This window comes from Chinchilla lanigera, unplaced genomic scaffold (assembly GCF_000276665.1).
Source record: "Chinchilla lanigera isolate Chin_1 unplaced genomic scaffold, ChiLan1.0 scaffold00030, whole genome shotgun sequence".
NCBI classification, from domain to species: domain Eukaryota; kingdom Metazoa; phylum Chordata; class Mammalia; order Rodentia; family Chinchillidae; genus Chinchilla; species Chinchilla lanigera.
This window is the reverse complement of record NW_004955431.1, coordinates 13,581,645-13,593,479: the sequence shown is the minus strand read 5'-3', so window position 1 is coordinate 13,593,479 and position 11,835 is coordinate 13,581,645. Positions and strand designations below refer to the sequence as shown.

General features: G+C 41.9%; 1 protein-coding gene across 6 annotated transcripts in view; it reads left to right on the top strand.

Moving 5' to 3' along the window:
• Fry (furry homolog (Drosophila)) overlaps window positions 1-11,835 on the top strand; it is a 341,220-nt gene that overhangs the window by 309,856 nt on the left and 19,529 nt on the right. For all 6 annotated transcript variants that reach the window (XM_005387722.2, XM_005387724.2, XM_013515820.1 and 3 more), the window contains 4 exons: window positions 420-609; window positions 1,557-1,706; window positions 2,751-2,849; window positions 4,677-4,760. In XM_005387722.2, coding sequence (XP_005387779.1) covers window positions 420-609; window positions 1,557-1,706; window positions 2,751-2,849; window positions 4,677-4,760 — 523 coding nt within the window. The remainder of the gene's footprint in view (window positions 1-419; window positions 610-1,556; window positions 1,707-2,750; window positions 2,850-4,676; window positions 4,761-11,835) is intronic.

Genomic DNA, 11,835 nt, shown 5'->3' with positions numbered 1-11,835 from the left:
CTTTGTATTCTGGGCATTTAAACATATGCATTCATTAATCCTCTCTACATACAAAGGAAAAATTAAAAGAATCAAAATTTGTGCTGTAATTTTTCATAGCACATAAGGAGGAGTGGAAGTGCCAAAGCATAGGGACAGATGTTTCTTTTGGGGAAACGTGGGACCTGGGAAAGCCAGAGGTTTGCTGAGTGCTTGAGAGATACTGAGTGTGGATAAAGGAATCAGAAATGGTGGAATCACAGAAATTCTCGAGGTGAAAATTTTATTTCCTAGAATGAGAAAAAAGTATCAGAGACCTCTGATGAAAACCAGGCCCCAGAGTATCCTCAAAGGGAAAAGAAGGCCAGACAGTCCCAGTTAGCATTTGTACAACCGGCTAGAGGACATCAGTTCTTAGCAGTCATTTTTGTGTCTTCCAGCTTCGGAGAAGGTGACAGAAGCGTCTCTCCCCCTCCCTCGCCTTTCTTCTCCGCCATCCTTGCTGCCTTTCAGCCTGCAGCCTGCGATGACGCCGAGGAGGCCTGGCGCAGCCACATCAACCAGCTCATGTGTGACTCGGACGGCTCCTGTGCGGTGTACACATTTCATGTGTTCTCCTCTCTGTTTAAGGTACGGCTCACCGACGTGCCTCGCACGGACGCCCTGATGAGAGGCCCAGCTTCTGACTGAATAAGGGACTCACTGTTTTGTTCCAGGATTGCCCTGTTTCTTCCTCCCAACATTGCTATGTTTCCTTGACTCTAACACGCTCTTCTACCCTGCCTTCATGGCTTCCCCTTCCTCAGAGTAGTCTTATGGATATGTTGGCCTCAAATGCTGTCAGGTACCTTTCCCCTCCACCATTCTAGCTGTTGTTGGCATCCCCAGTCCTAGGGGGCTGTGACATTAGGACCATGAACAGATCGGCCAAGCTGTCCTCCTCACTGTGTTCCCCACGTCCTCCCCGGAGGACTCATGCTCATTTGATGTTTTCAAAAAGATTGAAAAACATGCGTGCGTGTGTGTGTGTGCGCGCGCGCGCACACACACACACACACACACACACACACTACTGCAGTTGAACCCAAGGCCTTTGCACTGAGCTACAACCCAGTCCTTATTCTGAGACATGGGTTTACTAAGTTGGTCAGGCTAGAATCAAACTTGCAGTCTTCTTGCCTCAGCCTCCAGAGGGTGGGGATTACAGGCATGATTAACAATTAAAAATTGCTAAGAGAGTAGATTTTAAGTGTTCTCACCACAAAAAAATAAGTCTGGGATAATACATATGTTAAGATTCAGCCATGCTACAATGCATATACAAATATATACAAATATATTTCAAAATGACATATATGTATAATAAATAGTTTTGTTTTCTTTTGAGACAGGGTCTCTCTGTAGTTCAGGCTGGCCCTGATCTCATAGCAATCCTCCTTCCTCAGCCTCCTAAAGTGTTGCTAATTTTAAAATAATAAGTAAAAAGATTTTAAAAGTCCCACCCCACACAAAAGTAGTTTTTCCCAGTATGTAAGTTGACTTTGGCCTTGGCAAATGATCACTACCTTGCCTTGCAGAATATTCAGAAGAGGTTCTGCTTCCTGACCTGTGATGCCGCCAGTTACCTCGGAGATAACCTCCGGGGAATTGGATCCAAATTCGTTAGCTCCTCCCAGATGCTCACCTCCTGCTCGGAATGTCCGACACTGTTTGTGGATGCGGAGACTGTGAGTACCCCAGGAGGAGCCCAGGCTGTGGCAGCGAGCCTGTGGAACGCTGCTGTAAGGACAGGCGGTGTGGCAGGCGGCGCTGTGCGTGTGCTCTGACTTGCGGAGGCCTCGGGCCTACAGGGTGCACATTACCAGCACAGGCCGAGACAGAGGCACCTCAGAGAATCAGGGGAAGAGATCCACCTCCTTGCTGTTACCATGTCCGTGGCACCTCCGTGATGACTCTGGTGCCGCCAGCTGTTGAGTACCCTTCAACCCCAGAGCTGACCGGGCCAGGCTGGCCCAGGCTCTGGGTCTCCAGTGTCAACATCTCATCACTTTTCTTACCCACAAGACTCGGAGACTCATTACCCTCTGTGTCCCCCCTCCGCAGCCATGAACACTAACTTCAGAGGATGACTGAGACAGTCTCTGGGAGACTGCTGACGCACAGCTTTGCGAATTTAACTCTAACCTGCAAGACTGACAGGCTCTTTGAGGGCAGGATTGTCGGTGGCCTTTCTTTATGTCACATCACAGAGCAGTCGTACAGGCTGAATAACTAGGTTTATAAAGTCTGCAGAGTCAGTCTTTCCAAGAACCACATTGTGGTTGGTTGCCCCACAGCAAGGAACAGAATGGCAGAAATCATCCTCCCTTAAATGCCTTAAAATAAAGATAAAATCAGTGTGAGTCTTTTTGGAATTATGACTCCATACCACTTGGAGTATCACTGCATGACAAGAGTAGAGCTCATGCAAAAAAAAAAAAAAAAAAGTATATCATACTATGTGAGCCTCTGGGGAATACTTAGTAAGGCTTCTCTGCCTGTACTGATGGGTTAAAAAAATAGACATTTTCCTAGCAGACTCATTCACAAGCTAGTATTCATTGTAACTGCAACTGACAGTAGAACAGAGTCATAGATTTCACAGATTATTAAAAAGGATGGCACTGGCCCCCTTTGCATGACTTCTAAATAAGCGTCTCTATCCATGCAGCCATGCTGCTGTGTTGGTATCTCCCTGGACGTCTTAATACCAATTATTTTCCTGTCTCTAGCTCCTTTCGTGTGGACTTCTGGACAAGCTCAAGTTCAGCGTCTTAGAACTGCAAGAATATTTGGATACCTACAACAATAGAAAAGAGGCCACCCTCTCGGTAAGCTCTCATGTTTCTGAGCATATGCCTTCAGTGGAAAGCGACTGTGACTGTTACGAGTTCCTGGTCAATGTGGGGATAGCCCAGGATGGGCTCTGTAGGGAGAGGACAGACCTCATCCTCTCCCCTGTTCACAAGCCCAATTTAATGGTGGCAGAATGCAGAAATCTACAGATTATATAGAAATAGAGCCTATAAGAGAAAAAAATTTCAGCTTTGGTTTTGAGGCCCCTAGTGTTTCTACCAAGAGGTCAGACCTGCTTAGTAGGTCTTTTTATTAATGTTCCGACTTTTCTCTTCTGAGAGATTTGGAAAGGTTGACTAGTTCCTCCCAGTGTCAGCCTCGCTCAAGACTAGCAGTCATGATCAGTCTCATCTCCCCCTTTGCCTGCTCAGGCAGCTGTTCCCCCCGCCCCATCTCGGCTGTTTCTCTTCACTTTTTTCTGCCCTCATAGATCTAGATGACAAAATATTAGAGACAGAAGTGTTCTAGAAACCGTCTGTACAACACCTGTTTTCCGACAATGCCAGAGAACACAGTGGTTCAGTAACTGCGTAACATGTATTGATGTCTGTCTTCCAGGCACTACAGAAAGAGCATGGAGTTTGAAGTCAGGTGAACTTCGGTTCAGATCACAGCTCAGTTATTTAAGGGGCCGTGATCCTGGATTGTTGTAAGGATGTGAGACCTACGGTAGTCACAGCAGTTATCATTTTATGAGTCTTTTCTAAGAGTTCAGCAGCCTCTAGGAACGATACACCTTCAGTTAAATTATTTAATGCTGATAACTGCCCTAGGTGTCACTACTGCTGTCCTCATTCCCTAGGAAGTAGAAGGGTGGGCTTGAAAAACAGATTTGTGACTCAAAGGTTCACGTTCCTAACAATATTTTCTTGAAGAGAGAACTAATATCTGTAAGCTACCCAACACAACACCACATACATGGGTGCTCATTCTAAAGCATATGGGTTTGGGTTTATTTATTGCTATCGTTGTTATTGATTTTCCCAGGACCTGCCCAAGGGTAAGAATTCTAAATTCCACAATAACAATTCAGTCTATTTCTATGGCTCTTCATCCATCATTATTTGCCAGCTTCTTGGACATCAGTTGATAAAAACAATCCTTTCATCCTAGTTAGTGAACTAGACTAACCTATTGATGCTGGTATGAATTCAGTTCTTCAGTACTCATGGTTCCCTTTGACATCTGTATGAGTTACTATCCCAGATGCTTAACACTGGAAGAATCCTGAAACAGATGAGCTATTGGTATAATCGCCATTCTTAGAGTAGAGGAGACCTGCCGCCTATAAACCACCTTATCACAATCATGTGAAAAGTTCCTGACCACAAATGCTATTCTTCTTCATTTATACATAAATTAGGAATGGTCTGGTGAACTAGAGATATTTCACAGTGTGTCTAACTTTTTTTTTTTTTTTGGTGCCAGGAATTAAACTCAGGACCTTGCACTTGCCAGGCAGGCGCTTGTGCTGCTGAGCTATATCTCTGGCCCTATATCACAGTGTTGAAATTGTATTTTTAACAGCCATCATTGATCCCAAAAAGACATTTTAATTTCAACCCCTAAAAGTGAGCATTTCCTACAAGTCATTACTGCAAAATTTTATTCTATTATTAGAGACATGATAAATTACTGCTGAAAGAATTCATGTTTTAAATGTTCTTGGGCAAACCTCAATGTACAGCAAAATTTTATCTTGCCATGAGAAGCATGATAAATTTTTCCCAAAAGAATTCATATTTTAAATGTTCTCAGACATCCCTGAGTTTACCTGTGTCTGTCTCTTTTTCTGAAAACAGTGGCTTGCAAATTGTAAGGCAACATTTGCAGGAGGATCCAGAGATGGAGTAATTACCTGTCAGCCTGGGGACTCAGAAGAAAAGGTAAGAAAAGCCTGCCAGACTGTGTCTCTTCTGTGGTCTGAAGGTGTGTGATGTTTTTGATCCATCCAAGGAGCATGGAACTTGAAAAGGGCAGAGGTGGAATGAGTTACCGCATATATTCAGGTGACACCAACAGCATAAGACAGAAAGAATGCCGTTCAAGCCGTGCATGATGGTGTGCTCATGGGATTTGGGAGGTTTTTCTTCTTTTTGGAAAAGTAAAAGTATAAAAAAAAAACCTTTTTTGTTGGACAATATCTAACCATACTAATCACTCCTAGTAAATCTGTTCTTAATGTACTTAATTTAGAATATGCTCATAAAAACAAATTTCATCAGTCCTTCACTGAACCACTTAAATTGACCTTTCATCAACCACTGAAAAACAGATTTTCCCACTTAGAATAGCTCTAAGTATACACCTCAAACCTGCTGGTAAACATGTGATGCATTATAAAGCAAACTGTGCAGAAGAGTGGGAATGGATATAAAATCATTCATGTGGCAGTTAAGTGCCTCTTGTTTGGTCTACATGGTGATACAACAGTGGTCAATAGACAAGACGTCTGCCCTGGTAGAGCTTCCGACTTGCCAGAGAGACAGACTTCAACCAAAAAGTTACAAAGATGTGAACTGTAATTAATGCCATTAAAGACATGAGAAACAGAGGCTGTGGAAGCATACAGTAGGCAAATAGCCAAACGGAGGGGGGGTCTGGGAAGGCTTCTCTGTGGAAGCATGCTGTAGGTGTGGATCTAAAATATGAGCCAGAGAGAGAACTATATGTGGGGCTGCAGCAAAACGTATGCAGAAAAGTTTGGGAGGAATCTGGAGAAGTTGGCAGAAGCCAGACCAGGCAGGGCATGGGTGTACTGCTGCGGTGATCAGCAGCTGGAAAGTGTAAGGGCAGGGGTGATGGAGTTGAGGCTGTCCCTCTACCTGCTTCGGAAACAGACTGAAGCGGCCAAGAGTAGATAAAGGCAGTTAGAAGACTGCTGCTCCGTGGAGGAGAAGGAGATCTTGGAACTACATCAGTGGGAAAGTGCTGTAGATTGCACCTCCTCCAGAGCATCGGAAATCATGTTCCCGTTAGAAACCGTGGTTTACCGATGTAAAAAGAACAAAAAGTTTGGGATAAAAATTGTCAGCCTAGTCCCCGTGACTCATTTCCAGTTGGGTAGTTTGTACTGAAGAACCTTTCAGTCCTGGCAGTAACTGTCCTTGCCAGCACTGACTCAGTGAGCCTGGCTTTGTGAAGAGGCCAGAGATTGAAATATCTAGAGAAGGAATTAAAGCGCAGTTTCTGCCCTTGATGAGGAGAGGCATTTATATTTCATGTGAAGTTATTTGATCCTCTTTAGATGGGAAGCAAGACCAGCAGTGTAGCTCATTTTGTAACTAAAGAAACCAAAGTTTGACCTAAGTCGTCCTGGCTGATTAAGTGACAGGCAGAACTACAGCTGGGCCATGAAGCCTGGAAACAGGGAAATATGTGAAATAAATCATTTATATGATGGTATTAGTAAGTTTCTCATAAGCAATGTATCGTCAAAGGTGCAATTCGAACTCACAAGGAACTATAACTTTTCCATTAGTCTCTGCATGTACATCTGTGATGTGCTGCTTCTGCTGATTTGTGGCTCTGATTTTTACTGGTATCTGTGCCATTAGCATGTTTCAGAAGTACTGTACTTTTTTCTATTTTTATTACTATTAAATTTATTGGTATCATTTAGATAAACATAGTGATCACATTCATCATAGGGAATTGGTACCTGTACATGATATATCTTGGTTCCTTTTTTCCCCCATTCTCCCCTCCCTTCAGCCCCTCTTCCCCTCCTTATTTATAAAGCTTTGTTTCCATTTTACCCTTCTTTTCTCATCCCCTCCCCCAGGTCCCCTTTCATTTTGAACAATTTCTTTCTATCTCACAATATCTATCATACATTTTGGTTCTCATTTATACTTTCAGTTTCTCACATAGTTAGATAGTCACATGTTTGTCCAGTTTACTTCACTTAAGAGTATGGTCTCAAGGTCTATCTGATTATCTAAAAATGCCTCAAGTTTATCCTCTATGGTTGAATAGAAGTACTGCAGTTTTAAGAAATAAGTATTACTTAGGTTTCAGATCTATGGCCCCCAGTAGCACTGATGCCTTCTAATTTTAGCTCAGTCCTTCCCCTGCTGTGTTCTGCTGTTCAAACAATGTCAGTTCAGAAAACAGTTTCCGGTTAGGATTTACAGTCAGCACAGACGTAGCACACGTCATAGTATGGTTTGCATAGTGGTATATTTAAAACGTTACCTAAACATTTATCCTCAGTGGTCCTACTGTGTTTTGTGTAACAGCAACTCAGTAAAGTGCATTTTAATTCATTACAGATTTTTTTAGGAATGAGGTTTGAAACCATATCTCATATTTGTTTAGTGTTTTCTGGCTAACCCTGCTTCACGATAATAGAAATTCTAGTTAAATGATCCTCTTTCTCAAATATCCTGGTCTGAAAATGTGTAATAGTTATGCTTATAACTGTTTCTGATAAGAGGCTTAACTTGTTTAGCTGCTCATTTTTTCCCCTCTTGGTTCTTTATCATCCTCAAACTTTTTTTTTTTTTTGGCTTATTCTAGCTACTCATTTCTTCCCCGTCCATTTGCTTGACTTCATAGATAGAAAAATCATGCCTTAGATAACAACAGGGATGCGTTCTGAGAAACAGCGCATTAGGAGGCTTCATCGCCCTGGGACTGTCACAGGGCACATCACACACCACAAAGGCCACAGCGCCACCGGCTGATGGGATGTTACGGGACCGCAGTCACACCTGTGGCCTTTCACTGGCCAGAACGTCGTTTTGTAGCGTATGACTACATGTAGTACTCATTCTTTCCCATCTCTTTTCTTGTGCTTTTAGCAAACCTAAAAAAAATTAAGAAAATAGAGTTCATCTTCATTCATTTATATGTAGCAACTCTGTCAGCAACAATCTCAAGAATATAAAAGGGGAAGGAAGAAACTTTTTTTTAAGTCCTATACGCATTTAATCCTTTACAACAATCCCTTAAAAATAAGGTTTTTCCATTTTGCAAGTAAAGAAGTTAAGAGGCAAATTCCAAAGACCATATTTTCCCCATTTGTCCAGACTTTCTCTAAGTTACTTTGAGGCAGAACATACATATAGGAAAGAATGAAGAGAATAATTTGTAGCATGCTAAACGTCTGACATGGCTTTAAGAATCTGCATAAATATTGAGAGTCCATAAACCACCCAGGAGTGTTGAGAGTAGGACTTGTTACAAAAAGGTTGATGTAAAGTCAAATTCTAGTCTAACGTTTCCCCCACTTTAGTAAGACCACCGGGCACTGGCCCCATTAGTGTACCAGTGTGCAACTCAGATTTCCCTAAGTGGTTCATGGACATGTCGATGACCAGAAAAATTCAGGCAATGACCAGTTGTTCTGAGAAAGATTCTTTCAGTCTCCTGTATGTGATGACTCCAGACCTGAAGCTGGTCTGGAAGGCAAACTGTGTACTGCCTAAAGAGAGAAGTTGGCAGTCCTAATAAGTCAAGCAGGGCTGGATGGCTTGTTGAAGGCATCAGGATACCCAGCTGAATTCTGTTGGATTTCCTAGCAGGCCCTGGAAGTTGTCTTAGCACAGCCCACACTCCCAGGCCGCATACTCTGAATTTCACCAGCCCTGACTATACCACGTTGAGCATGAAGCTTAGCTAAGCACAGTGGGGAGTAGGTTCCATCACAGTTAACGCTTACACTGTACAAGGCCTAAATAGGATGCGGAAACAAACTGGGGGAATATCTTTATACGCTGACAGGGACCCTTGAGAAGAAATGGTGGTGTCACTCCGTGTTCATACTGAGGTCTTATTTCCAGAGCTGGAGATATTTTGCTGATTAGAGCTACCACTGGCTTCTATGTCTGTGTCTATGTATGTTCTGTATCTATGACAGGTTGTTTCCTAAAATAATGTGATGCAGTCGGTTATTCTAAGCATCCTTTGCATTGGGGGAGGTAGGTGGGGACCAGGACAGAGATCAGTGCATGTAGAACTTACCAATATATTTCCGGATGTAAAGTACAGAGTGAAATTACTGATAACTACTATGTATTTGAGGCATGTTCAACAAATACAGTGAATGTTTACATTTAGAAAATTTATTTCCATGAAAGACACATTGCTATGGATCTCCCTCAAAATACTTGCCCTTGCTTCAAGCACATTTATGCCATCCTTCTTGCCACTTTCTAAAGCAGTTCTAGAAGTCCTCTCTCTTGACTTTTCATGGCTACCTTGATGTCCTGAATCCATTCAAAATGTTTAGAGGAATTTCTGTCAAACGAAAACATTTCCATGTGCCGTCATCTACCATATTAAACATATCTGGCACCTTGCAACTTCTGACTTTTCCCCAAAGTCAAAATGTCCATGACAGGTAGATGTTTTAAATCAATTGATGGCATCCAGATAGCCACGGTGGTGCAACTAAAGACAAACTTGCAAAACAAGACGTCCAGGACTGCTTCAGAAAGTGGCAAGAATGATGGGATGAGTGTGTTCGAAGTGAGAGGGAATATTGGGGGAAAGGGGTTAACGGCAATGTGTCTTTTGCTGCAATAAATTGTTTTTAAATTGCCGACATTTTCACTGTATTTTTACAATGCCTTGTGAATTGGAGGGAAGGCATTTTTTAAAAAGACAAATACATGGTCAGGGATGTAGCTCAGTGGTACAGTACCTGCCTGGCAAGCGTGAGGTTGTGAGTTTGATTCCTGGTACCAAAAAAAAAAAAAGACAAATATGATTGGCGTATGATTTAGGCTTCCTACTGATTATAATAGTTATCCTAAAACAAGGTGCAGCATACACTAAATACGACATAAAACGGAGTGTGAGTTGTGTGTCTCACAAAATCAGTTTCACTCCTTTGTAAACACAAGCTCACAAGTGTTTTCTCAGCTGGCATATTTAAGAGAGAAAAATCTTTTATGGCATAAGGATTTGGGTTTCCATTGATCGCTCTTGTGGAATTTGTTGTGGAGTAACTACTACTAGGTGGCTTAAGTTCACATAAATGTAGGCCCGGGTGCAAATCTCTGGCCAGCTCTGGCTTCCGCGAGCAGTGCTTGCTATTTCAGCCCTGTGGCTAACACAGCTCTTCTCAGTTCCACAGAGGTGGCCTAGGAAAGCCACAGATACTTCCTCTGCCTTTTTCACAGGGCTCTCACTTGCCATATTATCATTTACAGGATATTTCTGGGTATTGCTTGAACATACAGTATAAGTCTTTGGCCTTGAGTACAAAAATGTATATTTAGCCCTACTACATTTCACCTTGTTATATTCAAATCATCATTGCAACTATTAGGGTGTTTGTAGATATGGACAGTCTCAGTTATATGTCTCCTGTTTCTACATAATCCATGAATGAGAAGCTTGCAACCTGTGGGTGGGAGCGGGGGTGGTTGTTGGTTGGTTGGTTGGTTGGTTGAAGTGAAAAAGGTTTATTTCAGCTCATGGTATCAGAGGTTTGAATCTGTTGCTGGTAGGGTCCAAGTCAGAGCATCATGGTGGAAAAGCATGACCGAGGAAAGCTGCTCAATTCATGGCACTCAGAGCAGACAACAGGGGAAAAGCAGGAAGGAGACCCAGAGACCAGATGTAATCTCCAAAACTGTGCCCCAGGACCTACCCAAACACACAGATCCTTATTTTACTACTCTCTTAAGCATCTCTCAAGCCAGACAAGTGGACAATCAGGAGGAAAAACTCGTGTAGAACAAAGGCTACTTCTCTTTTTCTACTTCCAATGTCTTCTTTGAAGTGGCTCTTTTTTAAAAAGACCATGAAGAGAGTCATCTCTAAACCATGCGTACATCAAAATATCATCACTTGAGAAAAAAATCATACTGATCGTAATCATACTGATTATTTTTTCTTTTAATTTTTAATTGAGTTTTGTTGCCAAATAGAGTATTCCTTCACTTGAGTTCCCTTAGTGTATCAAAAGTGCTAGGAATATGAAGTTAAAGAGATAAAGAGGTAGACCCTGCTCTTAAAGGACTTTTGATGTAGTAGATAAAGATGATTATGTATACAGTGCTGAATTGCCAAGGTGGCATTATAGAATCAGGAAGACATACCATGAAGATGTTAGGAGAGGGCAGTTCTGCCTCTGGAACGGGGATGGTTAGAAAAAACCTCCACTGAGGAAATGACTTGAGTCACTTTCACATTTACAAATTTTAAAATGTGAAAGTGTCTTTCAGGTAGACAGCATAATACACAAAACAGCCTCCATCCGTGATTCTTCCTTCCACCCTTGCCTCTTTTTTTCCCTGTTATGAAGTTCAGATCTTGTATATGGAAATATCATGCATATTATATCAGCAGAAGAGTAAGAACAAAACCATGATGGCCGAAAGGCCAAAAGAAAGAAGAAAGAAAAAATATGTAGACTTCTGCCAAGAACAAGTTTTCCTGTTGGTTTGAGCACTTTGCCATGCTCAGTTTGTTGGCACTGATAAAATCAGCCAAAGACAGGCCAAGTCCCTGTATATCTGACTTTGGGATTTTATGCCAGAAGACAAGAATGATACATTACTTAAGGCATTCAAGAAGAGGAAAATTAAGGTATTGAGGGAAAAAATGGGAAAACTCCCAGACTAAGAGTTTTATATCCAGCCAAACTAGTTTACTGGTATAAAAGGGTACAGATAAACTGTTAGAAATACATTTAGGGAATATTGCTCCTATGAACAGTTCTTAATGAATCTTCTAAAAAAGATCTGCTATACACTGTCACCATACAAAATCGTTTGTTAGATATCCAACATTAGGACTGAACATAAAGTATATACTACCTGTAGAGCTTTGACTAAGCCATGGTTATAGACCAGATAGCATAGTACGTAGTATCTACAGATGCTAATAATGTAGATACAGTGCAATGAAAAAAAGAAAAAACAGGAAGAAGAGGAAGGCGAGGGAAAGAGAAAGGAGGGCAACGGAAGAGAGGGGAAGGGAAGGGAAAGTGAAAACTTAACAGAC